The following is an 18,148-nucleotide window of genomic DNA, read 5'->3' on the forward strand; positions in this document are numbered from 1 at the left end:
ATCCTTGAAGAAATCAACAGGACATTTTTCTTGGAGAAAGAAAGAACTCATCACAAAATAATAATTTCCCTGGGAATATAATGTTTGCTAGTAGTGAGAGAACTCAGCGCCAAAGACTTGTTGCAAGAAATGAATGCCCTTCACTTCTAGCACACCTTTCCTACACACACAAAGGGAGAGATTTCACCTTTCCTTCAGAATTCAGATTTCTGTTCACAATTCTTTTTTTAGGATATTTATTTCTTTAAAAAAAAAAAGACAACATTTTTACTTTTCATTCTCTGATTCTGGGGGAAAAAAATGGAACCAAAGAGGATGAGAATAGATGAGCTCAAACAAATCTTGATTACTATCAAAAGTTTTTAGTAGTACACTCTCATTACACAGACTTAGCTTACAATTTTTTCCGAAAACCAGCTGCACATACATACTGTCCTATTTTTAAGCTAAATTCAATGCTACTTCTACTTCAATTTTAAGGGAAAAGCAGAATTTCGCTGTCCTTTGCTTTCCAGCATAATCATCATCGAACAACTGAAAATTCCGTCTTCTCCCCAAGCGTGTGCAGAGCCATTGCCAAGAAAAAAAATTACTCTTTCTTTTCCCATTTCTAAATGTTTAGAGAAACCTGCCAGTATGTCCACACCCTCCTTTAGTTCACAAGAATTTCCAGCTTCATTCGCAATATTTAGAAACAGAAGATCTAGATGTTTCCACATGAGACTTTAATAACATTGTGCTTTGTATTTACGTATCATATATCCTTGGTACTTCATAGCTCATTATCATGCTAAATTTACAAATCAGTTTATGAAAGTACAAGGTTTAGAAGCAACCCTTCCTGCCCAACAGTAAGTTATTAATGCCAAGACTGGAACTCATAATTACTGACACATGTGGTCCTACAACTAATGTTCACTCTCCCAACACAAAGTCCTCAGTAAGAACATCTCAATTGTTGAATATCCCAGTCTCTGAAGATAATTTTAAGGACCATGCAGCTTTAATCATAGAAATAATTAGGTTAAGTATTATAGATCTACGTTAATATGAATACAGAGTAGGGTGTCATTTGATCAAAACTAATATTTAATAGGAATTAATACAATTATGTACAACTATAATCTATTCCATTCCATAAGGTGGAATATGTTTTAGAAAGCCAAAAAATAACACACTTAAAAATGTGAACTGCTGCTTAAAAAAAAAAAATGTTCACTAACAGACTGTAATTCTGAAGGCTATAGAAGTGGCGGGGCTGAATGCTGCATGTGCATCAAGTCTCCTTGCCTGGGATACAAACATCCATTGTCCGCTGCTTCCATTAGGAGCAGAAGGTGTCCAGGTCTCTTCATGGTGCTTACTGTGGTGTTCATCGTGAAGTCTCTACCACTCATACATCTGGGAGATTCTGCAAGATCTGTCTCAAGGACGCACAGGCTACCACATGAGCATCTGAAGGAACATTAGCAAGGGACTGGATCAGCTTCTTGACTATGGTCTTCAAACACTGGTGCGCAGCACTCAAGTCTCTGTCAAACTGCTGTCCTTCAATCTGTAGAGCCAAGTGACTGCAGATGTTTCTAAATTCAACACTATCCTGAAAGAAACAGCAAACACAAACAGGAGATGAGACATAGGTGATGGGGATACCTCTTGTGCTTTGTTTACATGACTCCCATTCCCTGTCCTTTCCAGTAATAGCACCCACATGTTCCCCAATGAGGGCACTCCTCTTCCATTCTCCTACGTGGTTTGACTAGGGCTGATCACACCCACAAATGCAGGGGCCAGACCCAGCAGAGGACATTATCACATTATCCTGCAACCACATGCACTGGTCAGGAATGGTAGGTGATCTGAGTCAGATGAATAAGCCATAATACCAGGAGAGTTGCATAACTGGGACTTGTGGACATCTTTTCACCATAAGAATAAAATCTGAATGAGAACAAACCTAACACAAATGAAAGTAGAACTGAGAGTATAACAGAAACAACTCAAACTACATGTTCTGAGCATGTGGACCTAGCTGTGCTTGAACAATAAGCCTCAGGCTTTTGGTTCTCTCAGTTAATAAATATTGCTTTTTCACCTAAACCAGTTGGAGTTGAGTGTGTGTCATCCGTTCCTGAAAGAGATATGACAAATATAAAAATATCTTCTGTTCCAGCTACTCCTATGATCACTGTGTTCAAGATTATAATACAGAATTTACCACGTAATGAGCATGGTCTCAAGAAATTCCCAATGGAAATTTACAGGGTGGTTCCCAGCATTTAAAAGAATAAAGTAAGTCATTTTTCATCTCCAACCAATTGTAAACATACTGAAGTTATTCTACATCAGACAAAATGTTGAGTACAGGAACTTGTAACACAGAGAAATGACCTGCTTTGAACTTATGATTTTAGAAAGAGGGCACACTTAGTTTCCCCAAGACCCATTTTGCTACTGAATTCCTGGACTTCTGAATAAAACAGAACAAACTTTTTTTTCTGAACTTGCAAGAAAGTAGGAAAAATCCCACAAGGCCCAGCAACAAAGGAGAAACAGATCATTTTAGCTGCCTACCAAAATCATTAAGAAAAGAAAGTCTTTCCAGAGCTAGGTTGGAGTAGAAGATAAATTCTCCACTGCAAATGTGTAATTGTGCATCTGTGTTGCACAGTAGTTGAAGTTTGGAGCTGTTCTCCATGCCATATTCAAGGTCTGGGAATACCTAGGCTAGGAACTCAACAAGAATTTGAAGTGGGTTGAAATATCCATGGGCATATGGCCAAGTGAGTAAAACACCATCTCAGGAGAACATGGACACAGCCCACAGGCCACAAAACAATTCCCATGAAGCCATTGTTGAAGAAAACTCAAATTATGAAATTTACAATAAAATCCACCATGATATAATACATGCAATGATGAATAGAATTAAATTCTAAGAATTTCAGATTGAGACTATGAAGTATGTTTAAAATTATCAAGGATATAACACCCAGAATTTTAAAAAGTCTTTAAAATGAGCCAAATAACACTAATGATGAATTACAACCTTAAAGCACAGCTTGATTACCTGATTAAATACACATGGTGTAATAATGGTTAATAACCGGAATGCTAAATATGATACAATCAGAACTGAGACAGTCTGAAGCCAGAAGCCAAGAGCTTCTTCAGGGTTTCCCACATGGGTGTAGGGTCTCAAAGGTAGGGAGTTGGACTGGAAGAGCAATTGCTGGGACAAGAATCAATGCCCAGACAGGGGTACTGCTGCATGCAGGTGGAGGATAAGTCAGTTGAGCTATTGTGCTGGCTCCGAGGCAAAATTATTCTTAAGAGCCACCAGAAAAAAAGGGGGGGTTGAAAAGATGACGAGAGAGAATGTTGACTTTACACAACAGCTGAAGATAGAAGAAAATGGAGCCATATTCTCAAATAACTGTCTTCTGTAGAATGAGTTTAATCCTACTAATCTTTCATTTACAGCTATCATCAGGACAGAATAAATGTACTGTCACTTAAAGGAACAGGTGCCTAGCACTATTAGACTCACTGTTGATTCTTTTCAAAGGTATGATTCAGGAAGAAACTTTAGCTCAGAAGGAACGGGAAGCTAGTTGCAACAGCAAACAAAGACACTTAAAAATATGGTGTATATTTACAGGATGATGTTTAAAACAAAACGCATGAGGGCTGGCATGGTGGCTCAACAGGCTAACCCTTCACATGCAAGTGCCAGCATCCCATGTGGGTGCTGGTTCATGTCCCAGATGCTCCACTTCCCATCCAACTTCCTGCTTGTGGCCTGAAAATGCAGTGGAAGATGGTCCACAAGCCTTGGGCCCCTGCAGCCACATGGGTTCCTGGAAGAGGCATGTAGCTTCTGACCTCAGATCAGCTGAGGCCATTGTGGCCATTTGGAAAGTGAACCAGTGGAAGGAAGATATTTGTAGATCTGCCTTGCCACTAAAAATAAATAAATCTTTTCTTAAAGTGTGACAAATAAGGTGGGGTTTATAACAGCAAGATGCTCACAAAATGCTGAAAGGTATAGAATGCAATGGTATTCTGCGTCGGATCGTTCATGGGAAAGGTGGTCAAACTGACAAATTTGTGACTTCTGTGTGAAAAATGTAAGAGTTAGCATTAAAAATAGAGAAATATTACAGAAAACTTTGAAATACACTGAAGGAAAAATGTGTTTAAAGTGTACTGAGCCTATTTATTATGCTTACGGAAAGAATAAATGGAGAAATAAAGGTATAATATAAAACAAAATAAAGAGAGAGCACCAAATAGGATGAAAATATAGCAGAAATAAATAAAAATGTACCAGAAAATATAAGAAATGTAAACTAATAACTCATATTTTGAAAGATAGTGATTACTGGATTGGATTTCTAAAACATCTGTCGTTACGCTGTTTATAAGTAACACATGTAAAACTAAAATCACATGAATACAAAAAGTGAATGGTTGCTAAAATACCAAGCAAAAAGAAACCAAAGCAAATCTATAAAACAACAAGAAAAACATTATTAGAAAACAAACAATTCATAGAAAGAATGAATTCCCAAGTTAACCTTGATGTACATGCACTGCACAAGAAAATGCCTGATGTTACCCAACTCTCTCTGAAACTAATCATAAGCCTTCCAGGGTAAAGAAATAAATATACAATATTCTAAGACACACAGGAATGTTTATGAACACTAACTCTCTTGTGACATCACAAAGCAAATCAGTGAGAAATCAGTAACAGAGCTAACTTTGTGCCTGGTGTAAAAATTAAAACACTCATTTCTATGTAATTCATGAGACAGTTTTAAAATAAATGAAGGTAAATCCTGTTTCACAAAGTTGTGAGATGTAGACACATTAGTAGGCTTAAAATACTTATGTAAGTAAAGAAAAAAATCAGTTAAAAAACCATAAGCTGAGAATTCAACTTAATATCTCCGAAAATCATGCAAAGGGAACAATTGCAGCTGAATCAAAGTTTAATGAACAATAGACTTTTCTTTCTGATTTTGCACAGAAGAAGCCATTCTTCCATAATAAAAAAAAATCTCACTTAGATAAGAGAAACTTGGGTTTTAGGCCAAAAGCTTATGAAGAAGCACCCCTATACCAACATGAGGCAACACAAATACCCAGCTATTTCATTTCAGCCAACATAGGCAGCAAGCAATGAAAGAAGCCAACCCCAAAAGGACCAATATCATGTGTTCTCTCTGTTATAAGGTAACCTCAATGCAAAATACAAGATCAATAAATATATAAGTAAACATGTACATACATGTATTCTTATTGATGAACTTTATAAGGGAGACTAGTATGCTGGAAAGTAAAGACACATGCAGTAGGCATCCCTGCTCTCAAATAAAAGAAGTATTCCCAATGACAGCACTAAATATGGTTTGACAATATGGTACTAGACTTTCTACCGTTGTCTATACCTACAATGCCATGATGCACTTAAATAACAGAATATTGGACTTGAGACTGCTGTTGAAGGACTATATATTATAATAACAGAGCAATTGGAGGGGCAGATATGGAGGGGTACAGAGCGGAATCCCTGTGCTGTGGAACATATCATGAATATTAATAATGATAATAATAATAATTTTTTTTTAAAGGGCAGCAAGATGACTGTGTAAGCTAGGTAGTAGGACAGAGCAATTACCATGCCTTGGGCCCTATTCTCAAGCATGGTAGCTTGGAAATACTTGACTGCCTGTTTTTCTTTCTCTTTAAAGCATTGATGTTTCCCTGCCTTCAGCGACTGCCAAAGGGGTTAGTTAAATAACCTGTCCTATAGTGTATGGGGTGCCTTGTATTACTGAAGCATATTGCTTAGGAATAGGAAAGCAAGGGGAAAAAAATCACTCTGGACTGTTTCCTAAGATCCACATCAAGGGAAATTGTCCACTTGCTTTATAGATGTAATTCAACTCTAAGTACAAAGTGTAAAGATCAAAGAAAACATGCAAAAGGAAATCCAAACTAGAAGGAACCACTGAAACATGTAGTGACGTGTGCCCATTAGCCAGTCTGCGAAGGCAGTCTTCACCCCACGAAGATTAAAATGCCTTTAAACATAGTAGTTGCAGGTCTAAAATCTGAAGTCAATTTCACATTTACTGTAGGAATCAAAGAAGGCATCATTTTGGGGGAAATTACATGTACAATAAAATCCAGCAGTGGGACTGTACTGGTCTCAGAAGTCCTGGGCAAACTTCAGATCTCTGGCAAGCTTTGCAAAGTCTCTTTATTTTACTATTCCAGGGCAGTATTTCCTCTTAATCCTTTCTCAAATATATTAACAGTCAAAGAAAACAAATTAATAGGAATAGGCTTTCCATGGGACTCTTAAGCCAGGAGAGAGGAAACTAAAGCAGGTGATTGCTTCTCTTCCTTTCTAGAAGGCTTGAAGGTCAACTAGGGATCCAGTCACCATTGCTTCCAACCCAACCTCTGCTGGTTCTGCTGCAGATGGTGGGAGCCACAAGTTACAGTGTTCAGGCAACGGCATTTTGAAGGGCTCATGGGCTTTCGGTAGAAAAGCAGGTGATCAACAATATCAGGGATTTCACTCATGGTGTTTTCCATTCAGTGACAGAGCATATACTCCAAGAGGCTTTCATTTAGCAAGTCCCAGATGCTTTTAGAAATGATGTAATATCTCACATGTTGCTGTGAGCACTAGGCCAGAATTAGAGCTGTATGGCTGAGCAATGTAAAAGCAGGCTTTGGAGCTGACAAGTCTTGTGTAGTTTCAGACTGAGGTTAGGCAACGTATTGTTTGCTACAATGGTCCAGTTTCTGGCCAGCATCCACATTTCTAAGTGAGTTGAGGGATGGGCCTTTGGCATAGCAAGGTGAAGGTGCTGCTACGGATGGCCAATACCATATCAGAGTGCCTGGATTATATCCTGGCTCCCATCTGGATTCCTGCTGCCTGCTAACACTGATTCTGAAGGCAGTGGGGCTGGCTCAAGTCCTTTGGTTTCTACTACCTGTATGGCTCCTGGCTCAGCCCCGGCAAGGCTGTTGTGAGCATCTCAGGAATGAGCCAGCAGATGGAGCATCTCTATCTCTGCTCTTCAAACTAACAAAAATTCAATAAGACTTTTTTTTAAGAATTGAGTTAAGGTATTTTGTCTTGACTCAACTAGTATATCAGGATAATAATGGCCTTGGCCTGTTTAACTCGGCTGACGGATTCATTAGAACCATTTTCTACATGTACAAGCCTCCAGGACTATACTAATGACACTGAGTAAAAGACAGTGAAGCATCATAGCTAATCTCTAATGAGTTTAATAACCTAGTAGGGAGAATAAAACACACAGAGCACATACCAGAACGTCCACTGAAATATGATAACAGATATTGAAAAACACAAAAATTCGATTCTCTGGAAGAGCAGACATTTATAGACTCACAACTCAAGCACAGCATAGGGTTCATGCCAAATTGATTATGATGTGTAAATCATTTCCATCATGTGCCATCCAAAATCCACCTGGACATATTATGGAGACTCAAGTGCTCAGGCAGAAATTCATTCAAGGAGATAGTTCTCATTTTTTAAGAACATTTTCATTGTAATTATTTGTTGAAATCTTCCCTGTGCAAAGTAGAAAAGTGGCTCCTAAAGAGGCCCACATTTTAATTCCCAGAACCAGTGAGTATGTTACCCTCCAAGGCAAAAACGACTTTGCAAGTGTGAGGATGGTTAACCATTCCAATGACTACAAAAACCCAGAAAAGGTCAGCAAAGCTCTTTCCTTCAAGAGCAGCCTGGCTGCCATCGGAACTCTGGTTCTGCCCCTAGGATGGTCCATCCTTGGCTGAGCTGTATTGTTTACGGAATACTCAGTTTTCTCATCTGTAAAACAAAAACAATGTTGGCTGTCACATGGAGAGGTTGCAAAGGTTAAATTATTTCATGGATATGAAGGTTCTGGGTGTCTGTAAAGTAGTCCACCAGTTCAAGGTTATAAAGAAAGAACTAGGCTAGATGGTGAAGGTCAGCAAGAAGGGTAAAAGAAAAGAATGCTGTGTAGAAACTCTGAATCCAATTAGTGATGTGAAACTTATTTGAGACTGTTTAGTAGAGATGCCATACACAGAGAATAAAATTTTAAAAATAATAAAAAGGTTAGTGGCATCAGTGTACACCCAGTGATCCTTGCAGAGGAAATGAAGGCTTGGTAGAGACATTAAAGAAGTGATAAGGGCGGAGCTATAAGAGATGCTACTAGACAGCAGGTGCTGAGAAAGGCAGTATTGGATTCATAGGGGAAAGAGGTAGCCTTGTACTTTCAATACAAAAACAGATTCAAAGTTCTGAGGTCAGGATGGGACTGGGAAAGGTAGAGACGAGTTTTCAGAGAGCATAGCCTTGTGTTGCACACCAGGTATGAGATGGTCTGGAAAGCCTTGAACGCCACAGTAAAGTCCCTGGACCCTACACATCACAGGGGGCATATGACAATGTGTTTTTTTTCAAACCCATGTCGAGCTAATGAGACTGACTGTTTACCAAGAGTCCAACTGGAAACTAGGCTCCCTTTACACATCTGGTCATACGGCAGCAATGCAGAAGGAAAAAAAAGCTGTGGGATGTGGGGAGACTCAGTGACATCCTTGGCTCACACTGCAAGTGAGTGGCAGAGATGGAATTTGGCTGTCTCTGCTAGAATTCAAATACTCACCAAAGGCCTACCCAAGATCAAAAACTGGGCCAGCTACTGCCAAGTCTCACAGAGCAGAGCTTGCTGTCCAGAGTGGGAGCCAAGATTGAACACAGGAGTTAGGATGCTATGGATGACCAGGTGAGAGTGAGCAGGGGCTCCACAGACTTAGGTGGAAGAAGCACTGAATTGTTTGGGAAATGGAGCAAAATTGTCCAAAAGGGAATTGATTGGTGGTTCTTCCTGGGTCATCTTTGTTCTGTTTTCCTTAAGGTTCACTGAATGTTACAGAATGTTACAAAGCTCAAGTTGGCCACAACTACATCCAAATTGAAGATTGGCCCAACCCTGTTCCCTGTAATTGAGACGGCTGGGCTATTTGAAAAATATTAAAAGCATGGAACTTCCTATACCCCTGTGAAAATCCACCCCAGCTAATCAGAGACCTCCCAGTTGGAGCTCTTCCTTCCTCAGCAATATTCTCTGATGCAGGGTGAGAGAATTCTCTGGAAAAAAATCACTCCTGCACTTTCTGCATTATGTATTTTGTTTGCTAGAAATAAATGTGTAGAATCCTTGAACAACTGAAAATGCACCCACATATCCCAAAAAAGGAATTCAAGTTCAAACCTTTTTCTAGTTTCTTACTGGAAATAAACACTCCCATCAGACCTGAAAGCTTGAAAGCAAAAAGACTCAGGCAGGAAGAGAGTGTTTCAAAACTTGTTTTCTGAGACTGATACTTGGTCAAAAATATGATATAATTTGGCTTCACCTAAGATAGAGACTCTTCACAAGGGTTTACCAGTTTTTTTTTTTTTTTTTTTTTTTTTGGCTACCATATGGTCCTCCAAAGCACTTCTAGAAACACATATCCTATAAGCTAGTTCAAACTTGTTTGATCACTGACTTTAAAATAAGTGAAATCTTTCCAAACCAGTAACAGCTTGAGCTACATTCTCCTACAGTAACATGGTACAAACTAGTAGTTTCTTCTCATTTTCCTCTCCACCTCTCTGGATAGGTTGCAGGGCGGGAGGGGAAAGAAGCAAGAGAGAGAGAGAGAGAAGCAAAGAAGGAGGGGAGAGAGAGAGCTCTCTCTCCTTCCTCTCTAGGAAGGATAGGAGGAAGATAAAGAGAGAGAGAATGTCTTAATAAACTTCTGCCTGGTCAGCTCAGTGCTGGGCTACAAAAAGCAACCATGAGTCCCTTCGCCTGCCCCATTAGGATCCTCCACACTGAATGTGTACGTAAATGGAGAGGATGCATCTCCTGGTGAACTAGAAATTGTCCCAATTTGAGTTAATTCATCAGCATATGGCTTTGAGCTACAATCCTCAGGGCACAGGGCAGTTACCAGGTACCCAAACCCAAGATCAATCTCAAATTGATATATAACTATGTGTTAATAAAACACCCAATGAAGAAGCACAGTGTTTGCCAGTCGCCATAAAAAGTCTCTCATCCACAGGAAATTAAACATTTTTACTTGTGGTGTGCCCGCTGTAAACGCTCACCAATAACTCCTGTTCCCGATGCATGTGCTGTGGGTATGGCATCAGCTTCAATTGAAGAGTTTGGTGAAAAGCACTTTCATGATGAATACAATCACTTGATTCAGGGGTGCTCACAGGGCAAACCCCAAAATTATAAAACAAAACAGTGCAGCATTTCCACACCAAGGTGTCAAACATAAGTAGTTTGGGCTTTAGAACCTGTCTGTGATTGCTTTTCCCAAATCTTCATTTCAGAAAGCCTTTATGGCATGATATTCAGATCACTTGGATCATAAGAAATTACAAAGCTATAAATTAATTAACTACTTCTAGAGCAGTCATTCTTTCCATAGAAGAGAAACAGACTCTATGAGATTAGTCCTTGGGTCTTTTTTTTTTAACACAACAGCACAATTTTGTCTGAAATAAAGACCAAATGTGGCTATGACTGTTGATAATGAGATGAACATTTTTATTAATCTGTTAGTAATTTCTGAAGACGTAAGCCCCAAATTTTGCAGAAACTACCTCCTCTTACCAGGGTTCAACAGGAAAGGAGCTCAGCCTCAGTGTCTTCCTCTGGACAACTCAAGAGTCACACTTGCAGTTTGCAGGTAGCATTTGCGATGACTGAAGCCAGAGCCCATAGTTTTATGACTGCTGCTGTTACTCCATAGAATGAGAAAACCGGCCAGGACTATGGAGGCTGACACAGTAGTGGCAGGATGAACACATGGACACGCATGAACTCCTAGCAATGTTTCATCTGCAATGGCAAGCAAGCTCTTCTGCCTTTTAAAGTGGTTTTCGGCCAGGCTTTCTGTGACATCTGCTTCAGCTTTTCATTTCAAAGACAGACAGGCATAACTCAGAGTGTAATTTCATAATTGGGTAGTTCTTCCACGTACTGATCATTCTTGGCAGTTTCAAAAAAAATCTTAAACTGGCTTCCTCTGGTGTTCTGCACACTGGCATGCCCTCTTTGACTAGCAAATGCTTGCTGAAGTCTTGCTGGTAGTATTGGTTTGAAAATAATCTCCTAAGATCACCAGGTGCTTTGGGTGGCATGTAGGTCTCCCTGTGTTAGGGCACGAATCCCACCCCCAAAATTCCACCCACCCTGCCAGATTCCTATGCTAAAGCCTTAACCTTGAAGGCACAGGTGGAGACTTTAAGTCACCCTGCCAAGGCAACTAGAGGCAGTACTCAAAATTCAGTAAATCTATGGCAGCCTGATTTCAAAGTCAATGATTTTGTGTGGTTTGAGAATGATGTTATGAATATCCAAATGGTCCTTGGCAGGAAATCCCCACCACTGCTCTCCCCTGATTATATTCAGGACTCGGATTTAGGGAGGGAATTAAGGGGAAATGTGGTCCTGAGAGTGAGACCTCATATTGGTCAGCTTTTCAACACCAGAGGCAGCTAACTCCATAAACAGGAAGTTTGTGGGGCACACAGTTTTGGAGACAGAAGGTCCCAACATCACAGTGCAGGTTCTGGGAAAGGCCCCAGCATGGCTGGTGAGAATGTGTGCTCAGTGAAGTCCACAGGGTGAGGGAGACAGACAGAAGACAGACAGCGTGGGAGGAAACAAACTTGCTTCTTTTGTAACAAGCCTCTTGGGGACATTACAGGGTTGAATGAGAAATTTCTTAATCCCTTTTGAGAACTAAGCTGCCAGTTCACTAAGGACCCCTCATGAAGCCCCACCTGTTAAAAAAAAAAGATTCCAGCTTTCCAATATGGCAACCCTGAGAACCACACTCTCAAAACAGAGGCCCTTGGGAACCACAGCAGACTGTAATCTTATAGCACTGGTGGTATTTTAAAATGCTAGAATGTTCATCTATTTCCCCCACTCCCTCCCTGCCGTGTGTGTGTCTTTGTATACACTGAAGAGAGACCATAGAAGGACACAGTGAAAAAAGCTGTTGCTACAACCCAAGATGGGAGGGGAGCCCTTACTACAAATCAAACTCCTTAGCACCTTGATCTTGGACTTGAACCTCCAGAATAAGTATTTACTGTTTTAAGCCATCCGGTCTGTGTTGTCTGTTGTAGCAGCTGAGGCGCATTAACACATCACATCTATGATGTGCCTGCTGTAGCCCAGGCATAGACAGTGCACAGCACATGCAACCATGGCCATGCATGCATACAGCTCACATTCATGCACATTCCTTCAGCAGTAGGTTTAGGAAACTTGCTTTAGTCAGCTTTTTCCTGTGGTAACTAAAATGCCTGAGAGAAGCTAACTTGTAAGGGAAGAGCTTGTTATAACTAATGGTTTGTGGAGATTCACAGTCCAACATGGGGTGTCTCCTCTAGCCTTATGTTTGATGAGGGTATAGGATGTGTGTGTGTAGAGTGAGAATTTCCCAGCAAGACAGTAAGCAAAGACAGAGAGAGAGAGGCCAGGCCAAGCAGCTTAAACTGCCAAGTCTGTTAACATAACTACCTTCTGAGGGTACACTCCCCTGATCCAATAACCTACCACGAGGCCTACCCTCCACAGACCATAATTAGGTCAAGTTGCCAGCTTTAATGCACCAACATAAAACTTGGGGACTGAGTCCCCCAGTACCTGAGCCTTTGAGGATGCCAAAACTTTAGTCCAAATCAAAACTACAGCCATCCTTTCTTAGCTGCAGGATCTTGGGCAAGGCCTTCAGTTCCTTGGAGCCTCATTTTTCAGCTCTTGCTTATTAACCCAATCTTCTATATCCAATTTAACAAGTATCACTACTGTTCAACATTTTGCATCTACCACTAGGAAGCCCATGGCTTTTTGCACCAGTAATTTCTAAGTCTTGAAAAGAATAGTAAGTGTTGGCTTCATTAACTAATTCTGCAAAATTACTAATGGGATCTCTGCCTTCATGCCTGAGACTTGCCTTCCATACCCAGCAGGGGAGTTACCGATCAGTGAGTTAATCAGCTCTGATACTGCTGTGTCACTTCTCAGACACGCAGAGTTGAGGTTTTCTAAGTTTCTGAGTCATCCTAATTCTGCTTTTGTCCACAGGAACAGAGAAGTAGAAGTTCATGGGTCAGACTCACTAATATTAAGAATGAAACTCACAAGAGTAATAGTTCTATAATAATAATAATAATAATAATAATAATAATAATAATAATTGCAATGATTATAGTTCCAGTGTATGGTGATTTACAATGAAGGAGCCACTGACTGTGTCTTTATGTAAATTAGCTCAGTAACTCTTTAGGTAAGATCTCACCATACCCACTTTATAGATGAGGAGCCTGGAGGACAGGAAGACAGAAGAAGTTGCCCAAGGGTCTATAGTAGAAATTGGCAGAGGAAGGTTGGAAATGCTCCATGAGATTCAGTCACGGTGCTGTTCAGTGCTATGCATCCCATAGGGTCCCCATTCCTAGTCATCTGGGCTGTAGGCTTCAAGTCACCGGAGTCTTCCTCCCATCTTACATGGCAAATAATATCCCCCAAAAGAAGTAAATGTTATTTCCATTAGTAGAAGTCTTCCCAAAACCATACAGTGGTATAAAGCCAGCCAGCACGTTCCTAATTTAGAATTACAGAAAAACACTCTTCCGAATCATCTGAATAAACACAAGCATTTAATGCAGCCACATCCATATACCTAGCCATCTGGCCCCTCCAGACTAAGTACTGTGTCATCATAAATCTAGAAACCCAATAAATGTATTACCTTTTCTCCCAACACAAACCAGGCACGCTTCCAAGATGCTGGCAAGGGGGCCAGACTGGCCTGCACTTCTCTCCCTTGTGAAAGCACTGGTTGTTCTCAGGGACCCTAACACCCAGGTGAAGAAAAGACTGCCGGAGCAAATAGCAGAGCTCTGTTTGTCCCAAGCATGGCTGGATATACTGGGCAAATGACAGCAGCACACACAAAAGCCTGCAAAAGTTGGTGTGACGAGCAAAGGAAGAACTTGTGTGACTCAAGAAATTGTGGTGATGAGGGAGAGAATGAGAGTAGCCAAGGCCTGGGCAGAGTGGGCAGAGATGAGGCCAGGGAAAACAGAAAGAGGACAGAGCTGATGGAAAAGGCTTAGGGACAATAAGAAGTTTCTTCCAGTGAATTTACAGGGGGAGCCAAGGCAGGACAGCAGCATTTATCTGAGACAAGAATCCAGAAGACTGGGAACAGGACTGTTGAGTAGAAGAGATGGCTTCAGTTTTCTCTAAAAAGGAGCAAAACGGGTGGAGAAAGATAACTTATGGATAGAAAATGGTTAGGACCCAAAGTTAATCAGGAAAGACCAAGAGGCTGATGTAGTAGAAACGCATCAACAATAAAATGGCTCTACTTGTAGGGTCTGCCTCCAGGACAGGGAGTACCAGCTTGGCTCCATCGCCACCAAGCTGGGCCCACAGACAAGTGTCTTGTGACCTCACTCCCACACAGAAACCAAGTATTCTCAGACTTGTCTGAGCTTCTGGAGTTGAACTACCCACAAGCCAAAGGCCTTGGTGCAATGCACAGGCCTTTCCCATCTGACCTGCATCATTTTTTTTTCAGTCTTCTGCCATATTGGATAATCACATATTACACACACAGACATATGTATACACACACTTGCTCTTGCACCTGGCCTCAGGCCTTCCCAGTGCTCTAGGGTCTTGCATCACACAGTATTCCCTGAAATGTATTTTCCCTTTAATATCTGAGGAGCAAACACCTTCCAGGATCACTTACACCCTCTATTGGCTATCTATCCCGTGTGCTTTTCTATTGTCACATCAAACTTCCTAGTTCATCAACTCTAAGGCACACATTTTAGAACACTTACCAAAAAAAAAAAAAAAAAAAAAAAAAAAATCCCAGAAGTTAGGATGCAACTCACAGTCAATGGTGTATCACACTTTAACGAACAGGATTTTAAAAATTTTTTGGTGATACCAAAGGTTACCACCAAGTGAAATACAGCTGTATTTTTTAACTTGCTCAGGTAATTTTAGAAGGCATCTATCCTCATGTCCATTTAGCAATGTCCAGAGTATCCACTTAGGGGATTGAGGGAGTAGTTAGAGCAGTCAGTATCTCCTGGGAAGAGGCCAGGGATGCTGGGAACACTTTACGGTGTGCAAGAATTCTTTAACCACCAAGAATGAGCCAGCACTCTGAGTGGGGAGTGCAGAGACTCAGTAGAGCAACAGTGTCTGGGTACATTCAGTTTTAAGCAAACCCTTTGCAGTGTATGCTGCAGCTTAGTAGATATCAACTTTCCCAGACTGTGGCCTGTCACTGGGCAAGAAGAACTCTTGAGAAACCCTTTCAGTCATCATCACCCCTTCCCCGACTTCCTTCTACCACACTCCCAAGGCAATGAACAAAACAATGCTCCCAACCACAACCCTTCAAAAAGATCTGTGACCTTAAATCAGTTAGGTGAGCCAACAGCACGCCAAGCATTGTAACAGGGACCCCCTCCAACACCACTCCCCACACATACTAGATTTCCACCTTTCCCTTCAATGTACTTAGGAGGCTACTGGGTTCCATGGCTAACATGACCAACTTCGTTAGGTACTCAGAGGAAACCACGCTCTACAAATATGAGCTGGGTGACTTAACAAGAGTTTAGTTTAGTATTCACGCTTCAACACCTAGGACCCACCCGGCTCTCTCTGGGCTTATGAGAATTTCGGCTGCCTTTCTAAGACCCCTGCCTCTTTGGGGCAATGGATTTATGCAATAATAACGGTGATTCATGAGCGTGAAGGAACTTTAAATAAACGTGCCTGATTTCATCACAGAAGGGCAGAGGGGACTCCAGCAATGCACTGAAGGCTCTGAGGGGAGGGATGCTCATTGGGGAGCCAGCTGGAGCAGCTTTCTCTTGCCCCAGACCTGTAGAAAGGGCCCTGATTTATGCGAGGGTAAAAGGAAGCCCCGAGGTAGGTTTTGCTAAGGCCTCACACTGGCTGTCTTCCAAGCTTGACCCCAGGTAGGTCTAGAGCTCCTCTACCCCCGGATGCTGAGGCTCCAGCGTGTCCCAGGCCCCCAACGCATCTCCCCCTGGGACGCAATGAAGGTGCGGGGCTTGTCTGGGGTTGCGTGGCCCCACCTGGTTCCCTCCGGAGTCACAGACCCCTGGCTCTGCACGGGGGTCAGACTCACCTTCAGGTGAATGGGAAAGGATCGCTCCTGCTGCAGGGGTCCCAGCAGCGTCTGCTCCACGCTGACCAGCTCGGAGGTCGAGTCTACCACACGGGCCAGCGCGCTGCGCATCGCCATCCGCGCCAGGGTGCAGGGCCTGCGGTCCCGCGGGAGCAGCAGCAGCTCGGAGCCCCCCTCGGCGCTCCGCACCATCCCTGCCTCGGGGGTCCTCGTCCGAGCCCCGGATCCCACGGCTCCGCCCCCCACCTCAGGTTCTAGCCCCAGCAGGGCTCGCCCGCGGCCTGAGCATCGGACAGGGGCGGCGGACACGTGGTCCGGGTCGCGCGAACCCCCGGTGGCGCCTGGTCCGTCCCCCCAGCCCCACTCCTGCTGCAGCAGCTGCAGGGTCTGCAGAGCCACCATTTGGTGACTAATGGAGGCTACTAAGGGCGCAGGGCTGGCCATCGCCTCCACCAGCGGCTCCGCGCGCTTCCCCGTGCAGTGGAGCTGCAGTGAGCAAGGCAGGCGGGGGTGTTTGGGGTCGTCAGGGTCACATTTTCTAACCCTCCGATCCTGGGCCTGGGCTTCTCTCTGCGTGTGTGGCCGGCTCCGCCCCCAACCCGCAGCCTATGACCCGCGTTAGCCCCTGCATTCGCTTCCACTCAGAATCGGCTTTTCCTGACCCAATGCTGCTTGATGCGTTGTTCCGCGTGCACATGAAAACCAACCAAATGCTGAGCGGCGGTTCTTTTTCTCTCCAGGGCTTTGATGGGAAAATGTGGTGCTTTGTGCAGATGCATCTTTCAGAAGGGATACCCCACCCCCATCTCCTTTGAAGGATGCCTGCCAATGACCCACCCGGGAGCTAGGGGGAAAGCTGTGAGCCTTAGCAAATCCCTCAAAAACAACCAGGTGCCTGCCTCTCTCCTCCCCTCTCTTTCCCAACCCTGGGGAATTTTCTGAAACTTCTGAAAGTAGCTCTTTTTCTGGCCCTCCCAGCTAAAGACTTGGGTACCTCCATGTCCTACCCTTCCGTGGCTGGCTCTGTACCGCGTGCGCAGCCCGAGCCTAGCCCCTGAAGTGACACCACCGAGCAGCAGCCCGTAGCCTGGCACTGCCCAAAGGGTTTACGGTGACATTCCCAAGGGAATGAAACAAAGTTGATGCTAAACCCTTTTATGAGCCATGAACCCTAGGACAGCTGTACAAATAGTTGCTGTTTTTAATTAAAGCTAAAGAAGGCTACTTCCTTGACTTTGGGAAAAGGGCTGGCAATTTTATAATTTGGCAGATTGGAAACCATTGGCTTATGATTACACTTCAGAAAAAGTGAAGAAGACGGGACTTATGACGGGAATAGTAGGGAGGGCTGGCGCAGGGAAGCCATGGGCTCTGCCAGAAGAGCCACTTCGATAATGGCTCAGACCCGGTGCAGGGACATAGCCCTGGCACACTGGGGATGGATTTCTAGCCAAGGGAGATATGGAAATGTCTCCTAGTGAAAAACGCACCCAGTATGTCTCACTGTCCCAAGGAGTAAGGGGTAAGAGGTGCTGGGAGGCATGGGGGATTCTTTCACTCTGGACCGGTCTGACCCCTTTTAATCCTCCCTGCTCTCCAACAAAGCTTCCTACTCCTTTCCAGTGTTTTCTTCGCCTATGAAAATAAATCTGCATGCCAAGGTAAAGAAAACCTTTCTTCAACAACAACAAAAAAAACAAGTATGTTCACACTAATTATAACTAAGTGAAAATGCATGTCTCTGCATTGGCAGAGGAAGTTGCTTTAAAGGGAGATAAATAGCTGAATGTTGATTAGATTCTCTTGCTGCGAAGTTACT

General features: G+C 42.8%; 1 protein-coding gene across 1 annotated transcript; it reads right to left on the reverse strand.

The window, feature by feature from the left end:
* Positions 1-388: 388 nt before the first annotated feature.
* DLEU7 (deleted in lymphocytic leukemia 7) lies at positions 389-16,773 on the reverse strand. The gene is made up of 2 exons (XM_004577493.4): positions 16,330-16,773; positions 389-1,600 (listed from the first exon to the last, which is right to left on the reverse strand). The coding sequence occupies exons 1-2, from the start codon at positions 16,771-16,773 to the stop codon at positions 1,394-1,396; spliced, it is 651 nt and encodes a 216-aa protein (XP_004577550.2). The 3' UTR covers positions 389-1,393.
* Between the last annotated feature and the right edge of the window lie 1,375 nt (positions 16,774-18,148).

The sequence above is a fragment of the Ochotona princeps genome, chromosome 12, assembly GCF_030435755.1.
Source record: "Ochotona princeps isolate mOchPri1 chromosome 12, mOchPri1.hap1, whole genome shotgun sequence".
Classification (NCBI taxonomy): domain Eukaryota; kingdom Metazoa; phylum Chordata; class Mammalia; order Lagomorpha; family Ochotonidae; genus Ochotona; species Ochotona princeps.

Bases quoted from the DNA above. Each gene is read 5' to 3' on its own strand.
- DLEU7 (XM_004577493.4), bottom strand. From the start codon at position 16,773: ATGGCCAGCCCTGCGCCCTTAGTAGCCTCCATTAGTCACCAAATGGTG. The intron at 1,601-16,329 runs GTGAGTCTGACC...TGTTTCTTTCAG, and splicing joins CCTTTCCCATTCACCTGAAG to GATAGTGTTGAATTTAGAAA.